At 42.3% G+C, this 26,442-nt stretch overlaps 1 protein-coding gene across 1 annotated transcript in view; it reads right to left on the bottom strand.

Annotated features, from left to right (window-relative positions):
• The window catches only part of LOC310957927 (ephrin type-A receptor 4-A-like), a gene marked incomplete at its 5' end in the record, with an annotated part of 25,595 nt that extends 1,340 nt beyond the window's left edge, over positions 1-24,255 (bottom strand). The window contains 18 exons of the mRNA XM_083928679.1: positions 377-562; positions 785-972; positions 3,034-3,210; positions 3,529-3,738; positions 3,931-3,992; positions 4,289-4,474; positions 4,569-4,682; positions 4,914-4,972; positions 5,758-5,869; positions 5,974-6,133; positions 6,288-6,412; positions 8,090-8,617; positions 9,412-9,567; positions 18,395-18,749; positions 19,158-19,268; positions 19,854-20,051; positions 23,325-23,392; positions 24,099-24,255. Coding sequence (XP_083784805.1) covers positions 377-562; positions 785-972; positions 3,034-3,210; positions 3,529-3,738; positions 3,931-3,992; positions 4,289-4,474; positions 4,569-4,682; positions 4,914-4,972; positions 5,758-5,869; positions 5,974-6,133; positions 6,288-6,412; positions 8,090-8,617; positions 9,412-9,567; positions 18,395-18,749; positions 19,158-19,268; positions 19,854-20,051; positions 23,325-23,392; positions 24,099-24,255 — 3,152 coding nt within the window. The remainder of the gene's footprint in view (positions 1-376; positions 563-784; positions 973-3,033; positions 3,211-3,528; positions 3,739-3,930; positions 3,993-4,288; positions 4,475-4,568; positions 4,683-4,913; positions 4,973-5,757; positions 5,870-5,973; positions 6,134-6,287; positions 6,413-8,089; positions 8,618-9,411; positions 9,568-18,394; positions 18,750-19,157; positions 19,269-19,853; positions 20,052-23,324; positions 23,393-24,098) is intronic.
• Positions 24,256-26,442: the final 2,187 nt, after the last annotated feature.

The following is a 26,442-nucleotide window of genomic DNA, read 5'->3' on the forward strand; positions in this document are numbered from 1 at the left end:
CCCTTTATTACAAACCTTTTAATTTTCTGCTTTTTTTGGGACTCTTTTCAACAAATGATGCCATGGCTGTTTTATACAGACTATCCTATGATTGATTTAAGCATTTTTTGGACAGGTTATATTTTGCCATTTTTTGTTTGTTTGAGCATACTGAATCCTTAAGAGTGCCAGATACAAAATGACACAGCCACAGTTGTATGGAAACACACACCTCATTCTGACTTATATAATAAATCATATATAAAATAATTTCTGTCCATTGTTTTGACTGGAGCGTGGTTGTAAAATGGGATTTTGTTTGCGCAGCTCATGTTTTTTCACTAAGAAATATGAAGACTAAATGCCAAAGTCAATTTTCACATGAAGGTGCACTTACTGGTGTGTGAGAGCCAAGAGGCTATCGAGGCTGGTGTATCCTGCTGCTGCCAGAGTGTCTCTGTACCTCTCCAACCCGATAGACCGCAGCCACTCGCACACCGACCACACTGGCACACACACTTCCGGTAGAACAGACACACACACCTCCGAACCCCTTCCTGACTCCAACACAGCGGCTGTGGGTCTGAAAAAACAGAGAAGGGGGTGAGATGAACTGAAATAGGAGCGTGAAATCTTAATTTCACAAGAGCACTGTGCAAGTGAGCCTGGTAATCCTGGTGAAAGAATATAGGTGTGAGAACAGAATGAATGCTGAATAAATATTAAACAGATATATACTGTATATATGTATACTATGTATTTGTCTATGATCTGTAATGCCTGTATCTACATGTCCAGCATGTACCTGTCCCCTCCCGTCCGGCGCAGAGTCCCAGGGTTACGGATGAGTTTATCTAGCATGTTGAGTATCTGGCTGAAGGTGGGTCTCTCTGCTCGCTCTCTCTCCCAGCAGTCCAGCATTAGCTGGTGCAGCACTACAGGACAGTCCATTGGAGCAGGCAAACGGTAGCCCTCTTCTATCGCTTTAATCACCTAAAGGAAGGACAGAGGTTGACGTTATTTTATTTTTCAGCAGGCTAGAGAAAGGAGAGTTTCTAAAACTTCCAGTTAAAAATGCAAAAATGAAAACAATATAAAACAATAAAAAATAGAACTTTGCTCAAATCCAGGATGTGAAGTCCAAATCCCAAACTGTATACTAATAATATACACTTCACATTATACCTATTGTTATAGTACATTTGCAGAGAGTATAATAAACCATTATTGTTTTGTGCAGAAAATTATTAAAAAATATGCACCAAGAGACTTCAATCAAACTGCCACTTTGAAACATTGCTGGCAATTAAATTTCACAAAAAGAAAGAAAAACCATTTAATTTATTGCTTTTCTGTTGTTCTCCAAGATACTTCCAGAGCTGTCTCACCACAAACTGCAATTTATTTAAATTTTTTGCAGCTGTGAGCAGCTCCTCTATTTCCTTTGTACATTATATTGTGGGACAGCACTGTTCATCGGGGGGTTTACAAAGTTTGACACTGTGGGCCCCACGCTCAGACAAACTGACTGAGATGACTGCGCCTGCTGTGCCTTATTACAGTCAAAAACAATATTATAGTGCAACATGAAAATGTATTTGTATTATTCCTATTTGGGGATGATTATGCTAAGATTTGGACCTATAATTTAGGGGCTTTGGGGGATATAAACAGGAAGTATAATGTTGCCATGTTGTCAGTGAGATAGCTTCTTTTTAAGCCTATACTATGTTCCAGTGTTTCACAAAAACAAATAACCTGCTAAGAGCAGCTCAGCATGCACTAATTTGCGCTGAAAAAAAAGATTAAGTAAATAATATGGATAAAGTGTCTAAAGAACTGCTCATCAGGAAAGTTTTCTTAGACCACAACTGAGCAGATGAAATCAATCACGTCTGAAGATTTCCATATGCCAGACTGCCTCTTTGATCTACTCAAACTTAACAAGCTTTGATAGCAAAGTGATTGCAAATTTGCTCTGAAATAGGATTCTTGTCTCAGATCTCAAAAACGAGGGATAACACTAAGCAGCATTTTCTAGTCAATAAAATGTCCTGTGACCGAAGAACAAAATCTTGGCCTGCTGCCCTTTCTGCGGATGATTCAAAGGCATCATTTATTATTTATATCATGACGCAGAGGTCAAAGGAATTGGGTCAGAATCCAGTACGCCAAACAGAAGTTAAGAAGTGGTGCCTTTTTTATTTATTTTTTTTCTTAAATTGAGTCAATTTAAGTCCAATTTGTGGACTGCACAGTAATAAAAGTAATGTTGGTGTTTTTAGACAGGGAACTTGAGAAGAAACTTCAGTGTTATCTTAGTATCCTCTCTTTCCTTTATAATAACATTCTACTCACCAGATGCATTGCTAAAATCTAAGAGACATGTCTTCGCATGTGCAAACACACAGACAGCATTTAAGCAAATCCCCACTTTGACCATATTATACAAACCACTTATTTGGAAATTAAAATAAAGGTGAATCTTCGGGTTATTACTTAAACTATAAACATTCATTAGATCTTAAAAGACTACTTTCTGGTTAAGCTTTGACCTAGCACACTGTACACAACAACATACGTCTACACACACAGTTTTATAAAGCAATGGGAAAACTTTTTAGGTGAAGTTTATTTATACTTTCAAATAACAGTTTAAAATAATATGGTTAAGTTGGGGGTTTGACTAAATCAGCCTGTGAAGATGTGTTCTCACTCGTGTTGCTAGCTGCCTTCCCAGAAGTGAGCAATAAAGCAGATGAGTGAAGTGTTATCATAACCAATAGGACCTTTGAGCAAAACTATGAAAACAAAACCGGCCTTACAAAAACACACTCAAAAGCCCCCCACACAGTTTTCCTTTAATATCTGGGGGTAATTCATGCTCTCGAGCTAAATCATTCTTTCCTTGAATTCTTGATAAAGTAATAATGGAAGTGATCTGGTATTTTGATTTGACATTTACCTTTAAATCTGTAAAGTTTCTGTCAGGAATGAGCTCAATGTTTTGTCCTTGAGGCAACTTGTAGGTTAGACGATATAAATATGACTCACATCCTGGTTGTTCATGTCCCAGTAGGGTCTCTCTCCGTATGAAACCACCTCCCACATGACGATCCCATAACTCCACACATCGCTGGCCGTGGTGAACTTCCTGTAGGCTATGGCCTCTGGAGCCGTCCATCTGATGGGGATTTTCCCTCCAGGGGAAAGATAAGTCCCAGTGGCCTCCTAAAACAGGAGTAAACTGCAATTTTGGTTCAGTGAATAATGGAATTAGTTAATTTCATTCATTGATTTTTTTATTTTTTTTTATTTAATTGATGGCCTTATTGATTCACTTATCTGAATGAAGAAATCAATTGCATTTTCTTAATGGATATCTATGCAATTGTAATAATATCTATATAAACATGTTTTCTAAGGCAACTTTTAACAGTAAAAGTGCATATAATTAGTCTGTGAAAGACAAATAAACAGTCTTTCGTACGTATATGTTCACATCCAGTATGTGTGTATATGTTACTACTATGTGTGTGTGTGTCTTACCCTCGTGGTATAGGCAGCCTCTGGGTCGTCCTCCAGAACTCGACTCAGACCGAAGTCAGACACCTTACACACCAGGTTGCTGTTGACCAGGATGTTTCGAGCTGCCAGGTCTCGGTGAACGTAGCTCATGTCTGACAGGTATTTCATACCTGAGGCGATGCCGCGCAGCATGCCGACCAGCTGGATCACCGTGAACTGGCCGTCATGTTTCTGGAACATTGGAATTATAGAGACAGGAGAGCTGGTTAACATGGGTACCGAGAGCTGGCTGAGCAACTACAGTCTAGTGCATTTAATCTGTGATTTGGTAAATGTTCACTCCACTGGAAAAATGCTACTAAAAGCTAGATTGGAAAAGAATCTAGATAAGAAAAATTAGACAACATAATAAAATAAATGTACCCGGAGAAAAGCATCCATGGATCCATTTTCCATGTATTCTGTGATGATCATCAATGGTTTACCTAAATAGGTAAAATTACAATAAGTACAATTCAATTGAAAAAATAAACTTTATTATACAACAACAACAAAAACAGTGCAAAAAGAAGCAACCAACTATAATGACTAAAATGATGTCAGCATAAGTGCAAAATATATACAATACAATAGTTTAAGGTGCATTGTAGTATGTACAATAATAAAGTGTAAGGTACATTGTGGGTAGATGTGAGTCTTGAGCTGGGTGGTGGAGGGTGAAGGGATAGTTGGGAGTTACTACTACTACTAAGGGTTTGCAGGTTCGACAGATTCAACTCACATCTTGTGACGACACCCTCCAGCCTGATGATGTTCGGATGGTCAAACTGTCCCATGATGGAGGCCTCAGACAGGAAGTCCCTCCTCTGTTTGTCAGAGTACCCCGCCTTCAGACTCTTGATGGCCACGTAGATCTCCCTCTTTCCCTGAACACGCAGCCGACCACTGCACACCTCCCCAAACTCTCCTACACACATAGAGCAGCAAACAGCAGTGTCAGCGCCAAGTAAGCATGTGTGTGTGGGTTTGTGTGTGCGTGCAAGCTCTAATGCCAGGCTTACCCATGCCAATAACCCTCTCAATGTGAATACTGCTAACATCAATCTCCTTGGCAAACTCGTGGATGGCCTGATCGGGGTCTTCATAGGTGAACGGGTCCACATAGATTTTAACTCCTGCCATAAAGGAGAGGCGGAAGAGGAAATGAGGGAGAAGGGGGAGGGATGCAGAGGAAGGTGAGAAATATGAGTTGTATAACTGCTGCATATGTTATGTAAATGTCTTTGGCAGTATGTGTATAGAATGTGTGCAGGTGGATCTAAAAGCAGAGGACTAAAAAGAGCATCAATCCGTCAATCTTTTCTATTTTTTTACAGTACAGTATACTGTATGTGTCTGTGAAGTACCTGGGTTAAGATGTTTCTCCTCCTCTGAGTCCTGCTTTGTTTTACTGTACTTGCTCCTCCTAATGAGACAAGTGATGGACATTTAACACAGACATAAAAAAAGACACGGAAATCTCTGAGAAATAAACATTTGTTTTTCACTTGTCACATGTTTTTGTTGTTATTTCTGCAGTTAAAAGACATGACCAAAGGGCATATGGGTCACGTTGCTGTTAATTGTGTCTATTTATTTATTTTCAGTAGCGTAGTGAATTCATTGGGTTTTTCAGGATTTCCTGCAAGCGATGGCAATTAGAACTGAGATCAACGGGCTGCAGGAAAGACACACAGCGAGTAGATGAAAGCCTTTCAGGGAGAGAGGGGGGAGGGGCAACGCCTCAGGTAGCGCAAGATAAAAGGTGTTTTCCATTAAACAAAGAAACTGTCAAAAACACCTTTGTGGGTGAGCAGGTGTGTGTGTGTGTGTTGGCAGTTGTGCATGCTTGTTTTTTGTGTGTGAGAATGGAAGCTGACACACAAGCTGTGCTGCTGAAAAGACAGTAATGACAAGTCAGGGACAAAGGGATTATCACTGTCTCCACTATAATCCCCTTTAAAAGCTCCAGGTAACAAACACACACATTATTTAGCCACACAATAGCAGGGGAGTTGTGTGTGTTGTTTGTGTGATTTGTGGCAGTTTGGTCAAAAGCAGTAGTTAAAGTAGAAGCAGCACTCATAGATGTCAGTGATGCTCTGATGGGAAACGTCTAACCAACCTATAGGTGTGCCTGTCTGTATGGATGCCTATATATGCGTGTGTATGTGTGGGTGTGTGGGTGTGTGTGTGTCTGTGTGTGTATACCTGCGGCTAATGATGAAGACAGCTGCAGATATCAGCAGTAAAATTCCGACCCCGCTGACAGACAGCAGCAGGAAGGCTGAGTTAACTCCTTCTCCAATCAGAGGGAAGGGATCTAACAGAGTAAGACACAAAAGTCACCAATCAGAAAGTTGTCAATTTTGTCATAATACACTTTAATGCATCATCTAGAACACCTGAGCATTATTGTCACCATACCTGAATTGGTGGCAAATTCAAAGGGGGTGCTGAACTCTCCGTATCCAGCAGCTGTGCGAGCACGCACATGAAACACGTACACAGTGAGGGGGTTAAGACCTGTGACATCAACGCTCCGAGAGAAGGTCCTCATTATGCGGTAGGACCTCTCTTTCTGATCCTGATTAGACGGGACAAAAACAAGGGGCTTTTTTTCAATGACTGACCGCAAATCCATCGTCACCATCAGTGAAATACAAACAGCGTGCCAACATATTGGCATTCCAGACAGCTGTCTGAGCTGCCTGAGCTGCATTAACCTGCGGGCGCCTCACCTTTTCATAGAACTTGACCTCGTATTCTAGAATGACCCCATTGGGTCGATCTGGCTGTTGCCACGACAACGACAAACTGTGCCTGGTGACGTCTGTAGCTAAGATAGAGGACACCGGAGAGGGAGCTGGCAGGGAGAGAAAGATGGGGAGAGATAATTCAGTGACAATAGTTTCACTTAGTAAAATGACATACGGTATATTATATGATGCCACTAATATGAACATAGTTTCACATACAGCTCAAAGGTATATATGATGCCTGTCAACAATCCCATTGACCCAGTGCACCTGAGAACTGACCCAAACCTTATTCCTTCCTATCCCGCAGAGACAATCCTCATTCTCCCCTCTCTCTCCTCTTACATCCCTCCATTTTCCCTCCCTTTATGGCATTTGTCCTCCTTTGTGGCTGTTTATATGATATCGGGCCATATGGTGGGGCAGGTTGGACTTGACAAATCCCAGACAGCTCTGCGCTGTGCACACATAGCTAAATTATTTCCCCGGGGCGCCTGGAACTAAGCAGGTGTGCCGTTTTCTAAATGCCACCATAAAGACTTAAAGCAATGACAGTTAAGATGTAGCATACAAAACAGGCACACACTGAAGACTGATTGAGAGTGTGTGTGAGGATCGCCACACACCAGCTGACGCCTTCACAAGTAAAATGAAACACGCCATAAAATGTGGGTGATTTTTCATACACTTCTGTGGTCAAGAGCTGACACAGGAAAATCCCACCCTCACGCTCATACACTAATGCTGTTATGTTTCAACCAGTTTGTCATTTACTTTTCCCTCGTATCTACTTTCCCCTCAACATGCTCTGTCTGTTTGTATTTAAGTCAGTGATTTACATTTCGCAGATGCTTTCTGACATTCTCTCAAGAACACCCCTATAATTAATTCAGCTGTTATTAGGTGTAGGAGGACAGAGTAATAACTATGGCAACTATGACAGTGATAGTAAGAGCAGCAGAGTTCCCAGCTGAGAGAAAACAAGAAAAGTGTCTTGTTGATGCTGTTGTTAGTTGAGGAACTGGTATCTATGATGGACGTGTTCAACAATACTTAGTACTTTTATACAGGACTACAATGTGGCCATGTCTGGTGCTGATCTATTTTAACTGCATGTCAAATTGAATGCAAATATATAGAAAATCTTTTTTAAATGCATGACTGCTTTTCAAATCTAATTTAATCAGTTTTCCTCCATCAAATGTTTTTTAAATTGTTCAATTTCTTGATTATGGGTCGCAAGATTCTGTGGACTGCAGAAAAACACACATGCTCTAAGCACTCTTAAGCCGTAATTTGTTTCTGCAACCGCAAGGGTCTGTGGCGTAAATGTCGCCATCAGAGCTCTGTGAGCTCTGTGCGGACATCCTTGTATACCACAAATTAGTTGTTGCCATGTGGACTTGTCCAGACAGCCACTACACTGTAAGTGGTAGCATAATGACCTACTGTGCATGTGTGAAACACCTCTTCCAAGCGGGTAGTATATACATAGCTATGTCATGTCTGTGGTGTCCACAACCATCCATGTACACGTTTGAGTAAATGGAGTATAATCGAGCCTTTAAGATGAAAATATACTTGGAAAGCATTTCAAATACAATCCCTTAATAATTTTGCATGTATGAAGCTCCATACTATGCTTCCACAGTTTTCCACATTACCCATGGGACCTTGCTTCCCTGTGGGCCTCGTGCAGTGAACAGCACTTTGTATTGAGCTGACCCACTTACTTTGTGTTTCTGCAACAATCTGACAAACACATTCATCACACTTCTTCTCACCAGCTTGGTTGGTGGTGACAGTGACAGACACACTCTGGGCTGCCCCTGCACCGCTGGCCTGGGAGACCCCGTTGCGTGCGTGGACGATGAAGGTGTAGTGCGTGTGAGCCCTGAGCTCGCTCACAACCACCCTGGTGGCCTTCAGGCCGTTCTGGTCGGGAGAGAAGAGCACATCGGCGCCACAGGGCAGGCAGAGCTGAGAGATGGAGCCTGAGCCGAGTCTCGGGTAATCTCCAGGTATTGGTCTGCCCTGGTAGACACCTCTCCCTGACTGGACATCAGAACCCACAATCCCCTGGTCGGACTGCATCCCCATGCCATTGTGCTGAGCCTCAGGCTGGGAGATGCTGTGGTTTCTGAGGAGGGCTTTACTGCCAGACTGACTGTGGCTCCCTGTTTGACAGATGAGACATTCAAGACTGTAGCTGGTGTCACTTCGTCCTCCCAGCCGGCGAGGGGGGGCCCACTCCAAGACCACCGAGGTCTCGTTCACCACAGAGATGAGCTGCTGTGGGCCTGACGGTGGCTCTGAATAGGAGACAGGGACAAGTTTGAGCATGAACAAAACCAACCAAGTTTACATTCTATACTGCACATAAGAAGGGAGGAAGTATACGGGGTGTATGGGGAGGCTGCTGCGAGCTGTTGGCACGAGTTGAAATGTAGACATCTGGCATCAGACTGAAAACCATACTGTTCAGAGATGTTTTTGATGGGTTGGATGTTTTCTTCTGTGGTATTTCTTTTTTGTATGGTGTGTGCCTGTTAGACAGAGCATATGTGTGTGTGTTTTCATTTTTCCCAGGCCAAGGAAACCATGTGCTGTATATAGGCATAATTAAGTTTATGACACACGGACCGAGGTCTCCAAGTCTGTCACACAAGACTTACTCAGAGACTTAGAGAGCGAGAGGAAGAGAGAGAGAAAGAAAGAGAGAACATTTATTCACTTCTCAATGTCTTTACTTATCACTACCAGACAGGATGTAGATGGTGGCTTAGTCATAAGTAATGGGATAATGAAACAGGGATGGCATTCAGACAAGTTTGCGTCCCCCTCTGTTTGGTAGAGATAGAAAGGATGGGAAACAATGAGTGTGTTTTTTACTTTTATTTGCAAGCAATGCATACACATATTGTCTGTGTTTTCACTTATGCAAAGGCGTACTAGTGTGTGTGTGTGTGTGTGTGTGTATGTGTGTGTGTGTGTGTGTGTGTGTGTGTGTGTGTGTGTGTGTGTGTGTGCGTGCGTGCGTGCGTGCTTGCGTGTGTGCGTGTGTGTGTGTGTGTGTGTTTGTGTGTGTATCTGTCTGTGTTCTTACGGGTGCAGGCCATGGAGGGAGGGTCGCTGTCAGCGCGGAAGAATCCAGAGTGGCAGTCACAAACAGTCGCCCCATCTCTGAGCGCATGGCTATGTGGAGGGCACTTAGAGCATCCTGCATCTGAAGACTTGGCCTTGTAGAAACCAACAGAACAAGCTGCAGAAGGACAGAAAAGGACAGATTTATGACTTCACTTTAATAACAATACTTCGCCATGTACACCGCATCAGAAAACGTCAATAATAACCGGTCGCATTGGGACAAACTTTATGAAAGACAATAAAAAGTAATTGTAAAATGAAGTAGCAACAAGTTACCTTGAAGAGAACACAATGCTTGTTTAAAGGTGCCCTGTGGAGTTTTGGAGTTAGTGGTGTTACGGAGCAATGTTTTGACAAGCAGAGAAGACTAGTTTTACTTTTATGTCACATTCAGCTATCATGCGCATAGACAAATATGTATGCCAGACCTGCAACAATTAGTTGATCAATCAGCAGAAAATAAATGAGCAACAATTTAGATGATTAATTGTTTAAAAAAATGCTGAATAAATTCTGTCGTAGTACAGTTCATATAATGTCAATATTGAAATTAAATAAAATGTGTAATAATAAACTGAATGTCTTTGGGTTTTGGACTGTTGGTCACACACAATAAGCATTTCAATATGGGACATTTGCTGCTGCTGCTTTTTTTATTTGTTAAAAAGAATGGTTAATCAATGAATCCAGAAAATAATCAGCAGGTTAATCAAAAATGATAATAAGTCCTAATGTGAACAATCCCATAGTTGCTGGTTTGTTTCAAAATATTTTAAAAGAATTGACTTTGCAAATATGTTTCGAGGGTGGACGACTCCACAGGATACCATTAAAACATCTATGTCATTAGTTAGTTCATAGCAATTAAAATTCATCCTGCAAGCAGAGCAGTCGACACTGACTTCAGGTCAGCTGACCCCTGACCCTTGATACAGTCTTTGTTGTCCTCACTATTGACAGCTTAAACAGCACGGACAACAAGTTAATCAACTCATGGATTGCATTTTGATCCAAGAATAAACAACTGTAAAGAAAATATACAGAGCAATAGATATAGCATGAGGGGGGACAAGCACAATGATTTCTTTTATCTTTGATTTTGATGCGCAAAGAAAGAAACACACTGATCAGCTCCCACTCACAGAAACCAGAAACACTAGCACTGAACACATCAAAACTCCAACGCCAACACAAATATAACTGACATTTAAATATATGAAAGAGGAGAAACAGAGAAGGAGAGAGGGTGAGAGAGACAGAAGGGGGGGGTGGTGGCGGTGATGTTGGGGGGGGGGGGGGGGGCGCGGTACGTATTGGAGGGACAGACATTTTCTCTCTGTATACCAAGGAATTCATGCATTGACAGAGCAACAATACAATAAATGAGTGCATAATTATACCGCTTGACATCCACTGGTGAAGCGAAAAGGGATGGCAAAGCGTGGCTGGTTAGAGACTTTTTTTTTCCTCTTTCTAATTTCAGGAGGAAATCCTTCATTTGTGTCCAGCGCAATCATTTTTTCAACACCTTCTTCTCATCATCACAGCCTATTCACTCTCCTTGCTCAACCTCACCATCTTTCCCAATTCTTTCCTTTTTTCCACCCCAACCCTTTCACATTTCCAAGGGAGATGAAGACATCCCAGTAGGAGTGGATAGGAATGTGGGAATGATGTGTGTGTGTGTGTGTGTGTGTGTGTGTGTGTGTGTGTGTGTGTGTGTGTGTGTGTATGTGTGTGTGTGTGTGTGTGTGTGTGTGTTCGAAAGTGTCAGGGTGCTTTATGACACTCTCGTCAGTAGATGAGAGGGAGGAAGTCTCCTCTGTAATCTACTCACACCGACCATCCTGCCCCATCTGCGTGAGCCACCATAGATTTGTTTTTTCACACACTCATTTGCCCTCCCTTTCACATTTTTTTACAACCTCCCTCATTCGCTCCCCACGCACTTCCTCCTCCACCTCCACTTATCTTTGTGTCTCTGATAACTCTCTCACTCTTGCTGTAGCTCTGTATACCCCTCTCCTCTCCAAGTGTCAAACCTCCAGAAAGCTTTGAGGCAAACAAGCAGCGTTTATGGCTCGATATTGATACCAATTCGAATGAGACTGCACGTGAAACACGGGCAGCTGAACACCATAGTCGAAACCTGAAAACTCCTAAACACATCTCTTGAATGACTCATTATAGTGTGTCAGCTGATATCAAATGCAAACAATAAATAAAGTATTCTCACTCTTCTGCTGATGCACACATTCCTTTGTTTTCATCAATGTGGATAAGTAAGCCAAAGATGGGAAAGCAGGGAATTAAAGGAAGAAAGCCAGAGAAAAGTATTTGACCTGCTAAGGACTTTAACAGTTGATTATAGGGCTAAAGAAGACTCTGCCAGGGGGGTAGCACACTGCTTTTGTCTCTGTCCTCTTGTCTCCAACACAGAGGACAGACTGAGCGAGGAAGAGAAAGAAAGGAGCAAGCATTTGAAGCCATAAACTTCCTTCAGCTCCCTCTCATGTCTCTATTCTCTCTGTTGTCTGTAGCCTTTTGTGTCCTTTTTCAGCGGCGGTTTCGGAGATGGGTGGGAGGGGGGGCGCTGCTGACCTGGAATAAGAGCTCATGAGGGTGTCATTAACCTGACATTAACCCTATGCTACCGAGAGCCTGAGCTCGCCGCTCGACCAATAAACTGGGAGGGATTTGGCCGCAACATACGTGCATAATGATAAGATAAGGTAATAGGTAATAGTCTACGAGCACGTTCACATTTTGCCTGTAGAGCAATTACATATACATACTTTCGCCTGTGTGAGACAAGTACAACAAAGCCACAGAGTAGTGTAAAGCATGGAGGGTTTCTAGGGAGAGACACCAGGAGAAAAAGTCTGGCAACAAGGCGAGAAAAAGAGGTGAAGAGAAAAAAAGCGAGCGAGTGAAGAGGAGGAAGAGAAGCGGAGGGGAAGGTGCCCTTTGATTACTATCAGCATTGTCGGCATTTGCATATGCATTCATCTGCTACCTAAAATGCAAATGAACTGGAAATCTAACTAAGAGCCTTGTCGGCACACTGTTTGCGTGGGTGTGTGTGTGTATTCTCCTTGACCCCGTGTTATCTGTCATCATTCCTTGTTCCTTCCCAGTAGAGGGGTGTAGATGGAGGAAGAACCCCCGACTGCTCCAGTGTGACACCTGTCTCTGTGATGGATGGAGGGAGGGACAGATTGACAGATGGATGGACGGATTGATAGACTGTCACGCGAGAAAGAGTGACACTATTAATCACAGGGGTCATGCCCCGTTAATTAAAAACCCACAGAAATTGCTGGAGATAAGATGAGATGCTTATCCTTTCCCTGCTGTACGTCTTCATCGAAAGGACAGCCTGCTCCCCACAAAATCACATTCCTTCAGAGCTCGGTATTTAATTCATCTCATATCTTACACAGGCAAGACCTTAGGAATGTGCTCAGTGGAAGCCACAGTTTTAAGTTTGTCTAAATTTAAATACTCACAGAAACTGGTCCTTTGAAGAGAAATGTGCGTGGATTTGTGTGTTTGTGTTTGTGTGTGTGTGTGTGTGTGTGTGTGTGTGTGTGTGTGTGTGTGTGTGTGTGTGTGTGTGTGTGTGTGTGTGTGCTTGCCCAAAGCCAACACTGCAAACATTAGCATGTGAAAGGACTCTACAACAATAACCCCCTCCCCGCTACACAGAGACCCCCTCCACCACCCGCAACCCACCCCCGCCACCAGCAGCAGCAGCAACTCCACCCCTGACCGTGAATCAGGGAGAGGAAGAGAAAGGAGGGATAATGAGAGCGAGAGAGAGAGAGTGGGGCTTGTTCCGATGCCAGGGAGCTACAGACGGACTGGTGGAGCTGGCAAGCCTCCGTTCCATTGAGAACAACCTGGTAGAAGGAGACAACACACTCAACACAAACACACACACACACACACACACACACACACACACACACACACACACACACACACACACACACACACACACACACACACACACACACACACACACACATACACACACACACACACTCTGATTGTGATGGTGGAATGCAGACCACCCCCCCCCCCCACCTGGGTTTGGCTTGCTTCAGACAATCAATTGTGCCATTCCTTTGCCTGCTTTGTCACCTGCTCACACACGCGCGCGCAGACACGCAGATGCACAGACACACAGCGAACAGACAGACAGACACACACACACACACACACACACACACACACACACACACACACACACACACACGCACACACGCACACACACGCACGCACACACACACACACACACACACACACACACACACACACACACACCGCCTCCCTCTCTGTTTGCCCCACCACACTCTTCTCTAGGCATTCCTGGGCAGTCCTCCAAACTGCGAGGATATTGGAGGGAGGGCTTTGTTAGGCAGAAAATCAGAGATACAGTACCCACACATGTACACTAATACACAGACACACACACACACACACACACACACACACACACACACACACACACACACACACTAAATCAGCAATCCAACATGTCCAGAGTCCAGAAATGCGACGCAATAATTAGAGGGACTGAATACAGCGATTATGCACTCTTTCTATCATCCGCTCACTCTTTCTTTCTGTCATCTCTCTTTGAGTGTGGCTGTCTTTCTCTCTGTCTCTCTCTTCTCTCTCTTTTCATCCCTCCCATTCCAAATTCTTTCTGCTGTTGACACTGCAGGTGCGTTGGAAAGAAGCACAACCATGAAATCTCTCTGGACGCAGGGAACAGAGAGAAAAACCCACAGAGAGAGAGGGAAACAGTCCCAACCCTCCTAGTCAGTGAGCAGAATCAGATGACAGAAAACGGAGGCAGTGGAAAGACAGTGACACAAAAAAGCGAAAGGCTCCTCTTTCATTCAGCCTCTCCAGCCGTTCACATTTTAAATTCTCTCTGTTGTTTCTCTCCTCTCATCTCTCCTCCCTCATTTCCGATCCTCCCAGACGGATCGCAGCTGTCAAACTTTTGACGTCTTCATCTACCTCGGTCATGACCCTGCACTCAGTAGCTAAACTCTCTCTATATGAGTGTGTGTGTGTGCGCGGCTGTCAGTCAGAGTTTTTGACGTCTTCATCAGGCTCAGTCATGACCTCGGTCTTAACCACGGGTTTAGAAAAGAGGGGGAGTTCCCTCTCTCTTGTGTTTTTCTACTCGTCCCCTTTGCACCCGATGACGGACCCCCAGCGGGGGAGGGGCAGCCCTGTATTGATGCCTTCTGCTGTCAGTGGCCTTTCAATCCCCCTCTCGCCCCATTCAACTTCTAATCCCTTCTTCCTCTCCAGAGCTTCTCCTCTCATCCTCTCCATCCTCATTACTCTGTGTCAACAGTGAAAATGAACTTTTCACATTTCACCACTTCAGCTAACTCTAGTTTTGGTTTAATTCATCAGACGTTTTTGGAAATGGTAAAAATGTGTCTGAAAACCAAAAGCACAAGGCAGACTGTAAAAAATATCTACACACAAGCAAAAACTGTGGTTGTTAAACATGGACTCTTAGCATCTAGATTAGATATGTGATATATACTTCAGGCATTAGTTACAGACAATAACAGGAACATATTTTACACAAGTCTGAATGAACAATTTCTGAGTTAAAAACATGAAACTGTGATAGAAGATACTTCTATCACACAGTTTCATGGTTGTTTTTCAAGTTTTCTGCTATAATTTGAGGTATTTCATGGTTAAAACAATGGAATATTTTGACATCTTGGGAAAAACATGTATTTTCTTTCTTAGAAGATTGATGCCACTTCATACATGTCCATTAAATGAGAAGCCAGGTGAAGGTTAGCTTAGGCTAGCATGACGACTGGTCTGACTGTGGTATAAAGCCTTCCATTGACCACCTGTCTAATCTGGTATTCTCCTCCCTTTCCACAATATACTTTGCAAGGGTAACACCACTACATCTGGGGTTTAGCGCCTCCCAAGACGATCATGATTAGTTTAAAGAAATGACCCAGCACTGTGGGGACATGTCTGATTACATAAAGACTGGAAACAGGGAAACATCTATGCTGACTTTGCTCAAAGGAAAAAAACAGCACCTCAAAAACTCACTAACTAACATGTTATATATTGTTTACTGTGAGGTGGAAAAGAACATCTCAGCCTGGAAGCTTCCTCGTTTTTTTAACTCTGCAAGAAGGCGAATAAACGCATTTTCCAAAATGTTGACAAAGTGAGGCAAGATGAGGGTTATATTCACTCAGCTTCTGTCTATGTGTCTGTGCCTGTGTCTGTTACACTGACTGATTGAAGGCACGCGAGTCCTGAAGATCCAGAAACCTTTTCACATCACCGATGGGAGGAGAGACAGTCTAAATTTCGTCTCAAAACTATCTGCCTTTTCCCTCCTATCCCGCTCTGCCCTCCCCCTCTATCTGTCTTTCTGTGAATTTCAAACTTAAAATGGAAGAAGTGTTAAGGCATCTATCCAATACTGCAGGGTCAGAGTTTTCACTGAGCAGCATTCGGTATTCATCCAGACTTTGATGGATTTTCACTGAGGGAGCTGAGCCCGTCCAACAACCTGACAGTTAGTGAGAGTGGGGAGATGGAGAAGAGAGAGGCAGATAGATAGATGGCACTTCACATCTGCTGGAGGTTCAACAGAGTCAAGGGTCTCACCTAAATCTAGATGAGGAGAAACATCTTTCAGACTTCAGGGGCCACCCTGCAAACCTCCTCCTCTTTTCAGAAAGAACAAACGGGGCAAGCGGGGTGAAGGCTTTAGACGTTTGTCACAGAGAATCTTGGCTACTGCTCTTCTTATTGCATAAAAAAGTCAATTTTTCCCCCCTTCTTTAACGCCAACTGGCACTGACTGCATTGCTCTCAATGTCCATCTCTTCGCCTTTCTCCCTCACAGCATCTCTTCTTTTCTCCTTGAATTATGGCTCTGTTTGTTATACAATTAGCCTCCTGGGATAGGCTTCATAAATAAAACTGAGGGAGCAGATCAGTGAGTCGCTCTCTCTCTCTGGTCTCTATTGCTCGATGTGCATCTGCTTATGTGTGTGAGCGAACATGTTGTGTGTCTGTTGTGTATGAGACTGAATAGGGGGAGTGAAGCCATGTTGTAAAAATGTCTCCACCAAGTCTGCTGTCTCCCGTTCATCCCGCTTTCTCACACAAACACACACATCTAGTTGTCTTCACTAACACAAAAGTCATTACCAAACATTACACGTCATCCACCCCACATGTATGTTGGTGAAAGTTGTGAACAGCTTGCACATTTGTTACTGTAAAGTCCAGACCAGATTTGTAAGTGAGAGAAAGACATTTTAGTCCAGATGGCTGTTATGTCAGCACACCTCACAGAGACCTGAGGGCTTTAACTGATTATAATAAAACTCTTTACATCGTCATACATCTATTAAAATAAGTCAGATAAATTGATAAGATTGAATACTTATATTGACATTTTATGACATAATTGTATATTAAAGAAGTTTGGCATCTACTTCCAAAAGAGTTACATAAGAAGATAGATACCATTTTCGTGACTCATGTCTCATGACATATTAGAAATAAGCCCAGGACACAGTTAGCTTAGCTTAGCTTAGCACAAAGATTGGAAACAATAAAATAGCTAGCCTGGCTCTGTCCAAGGAGGCAACAAAATCTGCCTACCAGCACCTCTAAAGCGCACTAATTAACTAGAGATGTCAAAATAACATGTTGATTTTTACGTTAATTAATTAATCACAGAAAAATAACGTATAAAAAAATAACGCAGATTAATCACACTCTATTGTATCTCTTGAGTACATCAGTCACTAAACATACAATCATCCACAGTAACTTTGTAAACATGATGGGAGCAGATGACAACACGTTAATTGGCCCAGTGAATCAAGCAGTACAGTCTCGCATAGCCAGTTCCATCTCTACAGCACTGTGTCCGCGCTGGAGAAGCAGCATGACTCGAGAGAGACTCTTCAGCCACTACGTCCACTGTGTTTACCTTCATTAAGGCTGCTACAGTATTACCATACAGACCTCGACACACATCAGGCTGTTTGGTAATAACTCCACATTTCTCCTTTCTCGGCTTAGACGGACAGCCTAGCGCCACAGTGTTTCAGTGTTTACACTCTATAAATTTAGCCTAGCTGCTGAGCATCGTGTGTGTTAGTGTGTGTAATCAAAGGGGAGGAGAGAAATGCAAACGTAAATGACACAAACATAAATAAGACTCTCACACGAAGCTGAAACGGAGTCAAAAATTTGACCCAGCCCTGATAATTATGGATTTGATTCACCAAAATAACCAAAATCCATTTGAATATTTTAAAATGGCTCTCACAGCTTACATTGATATGTGTGAATTATTTAAATGAATAAATCGCAAAGCACTATAATTAACACATCAGGCCTACTACCTTCTGCAATTTCCCAGCTTGGGATCAATAAAGTATTTCTATTCTATTCTATTCCATTCTATTCTATTCTATGTTTTTTGTTTAACCCATAATGTGGTTCTATGGGGGTGTACCGGATTATTTCTTGACCGATTACAGTAACTTTGCCAGGCAACGAGATCAGTGACCATACAATATAATCAATCCAATCCAACCAATCACAGCAACAAAACAATGCATCACTTAGTGACAGGTGCAAGAGTCAGGAAAATAATTGTGGCCTGGTTACAAACCTTCTCAAATTAAAGCTACACAGTACACTAAAATGTGTTCCTGAAAACATTTTATCTTGTTAACTTGAGCACTGATGATTGTTACTCATAGGCATACAGGACTATGCCTATGAGGTGGCAACACAAGAGGAGCAGAGATCTTAAAGACTGCGTCCAAAAATGCATTAGATGGACCATCACAAAGACAAACACATTATGGTCTGTTGCACTCTTCTTCACGTACCTTTACATGTGCCACCTTTCTCTTGATATCCTGAGTTGCAGAGACATCCCCCAATAGGAACCAACCACTCCCCATCAGCACCGCAGTACATTTTAGGCTCATCTCTCTCTTCTGATTGGTTGACACAAGACCCTCTGACCTCCACTAAGGAAGACGTATCGGCCCCAGTAACAGTGTCTGGAAATGTTGCCAGGTTACGGATGGTGAGCGGGCAGGTTTTATAGAAAACTCTGACAGAAACCAAAGCGATGCAGGCGCCAACATCCTGAAAGGCCAGGTAGAAACCCTTCCGGGTCGTGACCTTCACGTCTCGCACCTCAGTGTTCAGTTTCATGATGCGGTCACCAACGTCCACCTGGATGGAAAAAGAACAGAGCTGCATTAATGGAGTGCACCATGAACTGTGTCAGCACTCATTAATTCAATTTGCTTGTTCAACCTAAAGTGGGAGTTGTTATTGAACCATGACTGATCTTCACTTTTTCAACACTGGCTCTCTTCCAGGTTCACTTCTACTGACTGCAAACGTAAAATAAGCCGTAATGCCAACAATGCTAAAATCAGAAGTAAAAAAAAGAAGCAAAAAACACCCAGCCAGCATTCCTTGGACGGCAGAATGAACATCGAAGATAAAAGTGCTTGTAAAACAAATAAAGAAATTACAAGTAAGTGGCAAAGTGTTTTTTATTTTTAAGAGCAAATTAAAGTGAGTGGAGGAGGGAAGCGTAAGAAGTCAATGCTTGACTCAGTTGTTCAGTGTTACCTGGGTGAAGCTCTCGTCTGCTGCCACTGTGTCCACCTTAATGAAGCTGCTCTCTTTGATGTAGCTCTCTCTGTCTTCGTTAGACTCGTGGTAGTACAGATTGAATGTCTCCTACAAGAAAAAAGGAGCGGAGAAAGAAGTGAGAGTGAGGCGTCTATATATTTATCATCATTAGTGCTTGTCTTTTCTCTTAAAATGATAATGAGTCAAAGGGGGATTTGCGTTAGAATAACCAGCAGCTGTAATATATAATAAAGCTCCATTATCAGCGGCCTGTCCATTAACTATTAGCATATAAGTTAGCATGTTAAAGGAGCTCTACTCAACTTTCAGAACATTAATACATAATATTTTCTATGTAAAGATATAGTAGCAGAGAATTAAGTCACTCTCCCTCTGTGTGTGTGTTGCAATCCGAGTCTCTCTGTTGTTTGTTTTGATAGGTGGTCCGGGTACAGGAACATGTTAGTGCATGCGTGGTGAAAAAATGTTGGTATTTGACATATTGGGGAGTCTGTAAGAGCCATGGGGACGCAATTACAGCCCACTTTTCTTCAGTATTTTCAATGCAGCTCCTTTAAAGAAGTCAAGTCTTTATTGAAAATATCATCTAATTTTGTTACATTTTGTACTGCGTCCAAACCATACAATGATCATCATACTCTAATAAGACATGATAAGTATGTTTTCTTGTACCTTGCAGGTGCCGGTGACCCCTGGCAGGCTATTACAGTCTCTTAGGGTGAACTTGACTTCAACGTAGACCCGCTGAGCGCCAGACCGAGGGATCCAGTCCGTCCTCAACCAATTGTTTTGACTGGGTTCTAAGACATTGCACACCTGGTATGTTCTGATGGGGATGTTCTTCTCATCCATTATACTCACCTCCTCCCACTGCAATGAAACACACATGCAACTGTATTACTACACTTGTGAGGACATCTACTTATTACGATCATTTATATTTCAGCTCCCTAACATCAAATAGTTTATACTTAACATGACAGGCCACCAATTTGCCACATGTAGCATAAATATTTAGATTGATTTTCTACTTTAAAGGCATGTGCTGGTTTTTTGATGTCAACAGTATGAAAACGAATTTGTAAAAACATAATTAAAACAGATGCTCGGTCAAAGTGATCCTAAAGCAGTTAAGAGCAGCTCAGGACATTTTTTTATTCAGTAAACTTTGACTAAGTTAATGTTTAGCTGTCGAGTAGCAATGCTTTTGAGTGATATTGTCAGAAATTGAAACCTGAGAGACAATCAACATACACAGATGTTGTGAAAAGGAGGCATCCTGTATTTAAAAGGTTGCTGACTCTCAAGTTTCAGTTGTCAGAGCCAAACAAGTAACCCTTACTTGTTTGGCTTTAAAAACGAATAAGTCTAAAAAAAAGACAGTCCTTGCTGACAGCTGCAAACGACGATGCAATTTTGACTAATTCACCTGTGTGAAACTCCTTTGCACAATTCTTCAGTCAGCAATCAGCCAGAAACAAATGGACTAAATGTGTATTTCTGAGTATTTCAACTCTTTATTTCTTTTTTGTCGATAGTTCTACCCATGAGTTTTCTTCGGTTGCTTAAATGTTATTATTATAAAGTTTGAAAAAGATGACATGGAAAAAGTGGATGCAGTACAGCTTTTTTAAGTGTACGTAGGTGAAGAAGGATACAGTACAAAAGCTACACCATAATGAATGTCTGAATATGTCATGTCTAGTTCTCAGTGTAAGTCTTACATGAACGACAGTTCATGGACACAGAAAGACCTGCACACAAGAATAAAATGAATGAGGAAAGAAAACTTCCATTGAAAATGTCCTTCTTTAAAAAAAAAAGTATTTCAACAGGATACTGCAACAATTGTGCAGAATGCAGCAGGGTTTGTTATCTCTAGTGAAGTCATCATTGGAGAAAATAATAAAGTTCATGCTGTATTCTGCTTGGTTGCCTTTTTTGGCAGTATCAACAAAAACAGGCATAATGGTCAGCTCTATTTTGTATTTCTTTGTATAGTGTGTAATGGTTGATTGAAAGAATATATTCAATTGACCACAAGTTTTTTTGTGTGGTGGAAATACTTGCTTTTGCTTCATGTGTTAAATGTTTTGAGAGTGTCAAAGCATTTTGCAAACAAAATGTGTCATTTTGGACAGAAACGTTCAGTTTAGGCCTGTGTGTGAACTGTTTTGAATGTGTTCAAGCGAATGAGAAAATCTGTAATAGTTCATTTTCATAAGCCACTGGCATGAACGGAAACCAATAGCACAATGTAAAGTTTAACTCTAAAAAGCCCTATCTTAAGCCCTATAAAGCTTAAGCACAGAAACACTCATACAGAAGTGGTGAACAGAAAAACACGCTCATTGTAGAGAATTTATATTTCATACGACTTGAGGTAATGTTTGTCCTGACAAATACAGAAAAATTAGATCAAATATATTATAGATGCTGGTGCGCATCCTCTAAATCAGTACTGTCATTTGAAAACATTGATTCTTGCATTCATATTCTGGAGTGGACAGTGGCAAATATTTGCTGTGACTCCAAGGTTTTTACATGTACATTTCCATTCACGAATAGCAGGCTCAGCCTTCACTGCACCATCCATCTCAATAGAACCGACTATTTACCTTGTACTGTGACCCTTCAAATGACCGCTGAGCCACCCAACTCCAAATTGGCTTTTTATTGCCACTGAATAATAATCTGCTCCAGTGAGAGCTGTATACACACTAAATGCGGTGTGTCGAAAGAGAGAGGGAGGGAGTCAGAGAATGTTTGGGGGGGGTGTCTGTGTTTGAATGTCTTATTGAGCCTGGTCAATATGTCACCATGATTGATCTTATTGGTGAATATGTTGGAAGAAATTGCGAGGCCAGATATGTTTCATAGGCATTTTCATGTAGACTTCACCTAAACTTTTTGTAAGTCTAGTTCATCATTTACTGTATGTCTTTGTATGGATTTAATTTTTTTAAATAATAATTATTTCCACGGATGTTTACTAATGAGCATTTATTGTCTTACTGTGTTTTTTAACAATAAAGTTTCATGTTTAAACATTGACTAATAAAATCATTATCAGATTTATTATTATTCTCAATATCAACATCAGTATTGGCTTCAAAAATCCAGCATCGATCCAGCTCTTTAGTGTATAACTGGACACTCCTATGCTATGTGAATATGAGAGCGTGTGCGCATGGGCGAGAGCACATGGTCACATCTTTTAGTCTTGCGCTTGTTTATAAAGTATGTGTGTGCCTTTGAAGGGTATGTGTGTATTGATGAAGAGAGCTGTAGGAGAAAAAAGCTGTCATGGAGTATGATGCCTCCTTGTCTAGTTTCTTTTGGAGTCTTTGTCAGTAGACAGAAATCCCAGCTGTCAGAGAAAAAAAAAACTTTGCCTCAACCATACAGAGATGGTGTTTTGTGTGTGTGTGTGTGTGTGTGTGTGTGTGTGTGTGTGTGTGTATGTGTGTGTGAGGCTGAGGGGTGTGGAAGGTGGGGGGTGCTTGTAGTAAAAAAGCTCAATGCATGCAGACCAGGACCCCGTCAATCAAGCAGCATGTGAGAGAATGAGCACACAGTGACGGAAAGCAATAAGAGTCAAGTTCACCAATAACTGTGCAAGAGACACTAAGCAATAGGGAAAGAGAGAGAGAGAGAGAGAGAGAGAGAGAGAGAAAGAGAGAGAGAGAGAGAGAGAGAGAGAGAGAGAGAGAGAGAGAGAGAGAGAGAGAGAGAGAGAGAGAGAGAGAGAGAGAGAGAGAGAGAGAGGAGGATGAAGGACACATACATGTAGATGGCAGATCAAAATGTACCAACAACCAAAAGTACAAAAGGACGAGAGCATGCATTACAAATTTGCTAGATTCATTCTGGCAACTGCAGTAAAAAATCCTAAAAAATCACACCCACCACCAAGCTGGTTTATGCCTTTTCGTGTGCCAAAAATGAAGCCAGCAATCTCATATTAGCACTTAGGCTTGGTGAACAACAGCCCATTTCAAAAATCTGTGGGATGATTATTTACAGATAGACCAAGTGTACAAGTGTATGTTAGTGAGAGATGGAGTGAGTGTGTTTTTTCCCAAAGAGAGAACAGGTTGTAAAAAGTGTATCTGCAAAAAAAAAAAAAAAGCTCCCACTCACCCCTCCCTCTGAAGGACTGGCGGCCCATTTCAGCTCTCCTGGCACTGTCTTGGTATCCAGCAGGGTCACTAAAATGCACATGCATACATGCAGATGGTTTAAGGGCAAACAGCCTACAGCGCTTCAATACATTAAAATAAATAAATGAAATTATTAAGCAGTGAGGAATAAGTTACATTCTTTGCACTTTGAAGACTTAACCACACCACAAGATCACCACTAGCCTAAATAAATCACTACTAAGCTCGGGACAAATATGGAATTTGCAGGACGTGCCTCACTTGATTTACTATGTATTTCACCACTTTTAATAATAATCTTCATTTCTATTACATTATATCTGTCTATATAATTTCTAATTCTGGTATTGATTTAATGGTGTCAAATCCTATCTATGCATAAAGAAACAACAACCAAGGAGGAGTGTCAATGTCTAACTGCAAAATAATAAGATATAAATGTTTCATACTAAACTACAGCGTGCGCTAAAGTGGCCATATCATGGAGTCGGAGATACCCAAGAAACACATTATTTTCGTGGCAGCATTGGGAAGACAGAACATGCAGCTGAATTCCTTGGAGGCACAACTCCACAAGAAACCGTAACTGTGTCATTTTCCCTTAAATCCAACTTTTGCTGCTCAAGTTTCATGCACATTCGCTATGCCCTTTACCATCCTAGGACGCGTACGGAGCGCACGCAGCTGTGTCTCCCAGCGGAAAACCCGAATGTGTCACACACACACAAGCTCAGACGTCTCCCTTCTTACTCACCTTCGTTGGGTGGGTAAATCCTCGTCCTCGAACTTGAAACTAGTGTTGATATCAAGATAACCGTAGAAAATAGTCGCCATACATTTGCAGCCATGTGTGCCGTGTGAAAGCGTGCGTGTTCCCCGCTGGCTCTGCGCACAGGCTGAAGCGGCTCCATCCCGGTGGGATAAGTGTGTGAATGAACCCAAGTGTGAAAGCGAGTTGGATGCAGCAGCGGATACTGGGGCGGTCTCTTACTTAGATGCTTCCCTTAATGGTGATTCAAATGGCATGAGCCAAATGGCTTGCAGTAGCCCAGTAGTCCATATCTGCGTCATAGTATCATTCCTACAGTCTATTTTTAGTCGAAAAAAATTAGTGGGGTCTGGAAATAGTGGATATGATTTGTAGACTTTGAGGATTAAAGCAGGGGACGCTGGTAAGTGATTATTAACTGACTGTAATATCTTTAAATTAAATAATGGTTATTTTTTCCAGGAAGACACTCTATGGTCTCCTACAGATGGGAACAGTTAAGACCACACTTTGAAACCACTGATAACGGAGGATACAGTTAACAAATACACACCTCCTCTACATAGGCGGTGTTGCACGTCACAGGTGACATTTAGTAGTGATAACCCTGAAAGGTGCCAGCAGGCATGGGCTCATCAAAGTCTTTTTCTTTTCTCCACATATTTACCAAAACATGAATGTGTCACAGTTTCCTACTAAAGGGGTGAACTGCTTGGATGTGGTTGCCTGCATGGCTACTGAGGTTACTGGAAGCTCTTTGTCCTGAGGAGCATGAAGAGTGTGACTGCAGCGCCACCTGTGGATGAATTCTGGGGGGTGAAGGAGAAACCCAATGATTGATCAGGGATCTTTCCTATTTTAGGGCTAATAAGATGAAGAGAATGAGCTTCAATCATTCCCTACCATCTGTCCACTACAGTTGTTTTTTAAAAATCTAAAACCCACCATAATAAATTAATAAGTAGATTCATTATTTAATAATAAGGCAGCTGTAAACAAAAGACTAGGGTCTCCTGTAGAAGCATGGTAGCGCAGACAAAGAGCAGGCTCACCACCCATCCTCCTACACTCTTCCTCTCTCAAAGACTACTGAACAATTACTCATGCACAGCTTGAAGAAGTAAAGACTTTTATTTCCATTGATCCAGTGGGGGTTTTCCACTATCTGTTGTATATTTTAACCACAAAAGGTAAAACAAAGATGTGGTTCACTTTGTTTAGTCCTTGTTTAACATGTGCAAAGGTCATTTCTGATAGCCTTTGTTGAAATTGACCAACATGGAGTACTGAAAAATAAGCGTTTGGTTAATTTCAAGTAGTGTATTAAGCAGTGCTTGTGTAAGTGTGTGCACGCCTGCATTTGCATGTATGAGCCTGTTTGAGTATCCATCTCGGCCGGTCTCCATCTCGCTTTGTGTCTTCCCAGTTGCTACGCCGAAACCATCTCGATCCCCTGTAAGGCATCATAATGGACCCAGGAAGAGCATCTGGTGCTTTGAGACGCCAAAAACGATCTCCCCGCTTCGACCTGCCACTCTCCCCCCAACCGACATAATACCTTTTTTCACGTTTCATTCTCCCCCAGCGCCACGACAGACTGCGCAATCACAAAGACCCAATTAGCCAAGAAGGGATCACGATTTCGCTTGGAGTCCGACGGGCCAATCGCATCAGGCATCGTACGCCAAGGGCCTATGGGGCAGCGGCACAGGTGGGCGGGACATGGCTGTGGGGCGGAGGTGACTCAGTGACATGGAGGGAGAACAGTCTCTTGTTTCTGGTCATTTGTGTCACCGAAGTTTTGATTGATGACCGTCGGGATGTTTTTCCCACTCTCCCCTGAGATTCTCAGCTCTCCAGAGGGGGTTTCCAAAACGGGCCCCCAGCCTCGAACCCCTACTTTAACTTTGGTCCTTAAACCACAAAAACACATCTACACACACAAACACACACTTTTTTCCCATCTGGGGCCCCAGGTGGCTGCTGCCCACACATCTGTATTGTAAAACACTAAATATAGGCCCCTGTGTCCATTCTTGGTTGTATATTGTGCATTTGTGAACATACTGCATCTTCAAGTGTCCAATAGTGATGAAGAGAACGAACGAAAGGGCACAAATAAATAAAGCAGTACAAACAAAGTACATACGAAGACGCCAAATGTAGATGAGTGCATGTGTGCGAGAGTGTAAAAAGAAAAGCCAGAGGGACGGTAGGTGTGTGGGTGGCAGAGATAGATGAACAAAAGAAGCAGAGAAGAGAGATGAGGAGCAGCACATTGCCAGTGAGGATTTGATTGGGTGGGTGTGTGGTGGTGGTGGTGGTGTAT

Source organism: Echiichthys vipera, assembly GCF_963691815.1.
Source record: "Echiichthys vipera genome assembly, chromosome: 15".
Lineage (NCBI taxonomy): Eukaryota > Metazoa > Chordata > Actinopteri > Perciformes > Trachinidae > Echiichthys > Echiichthys vipera.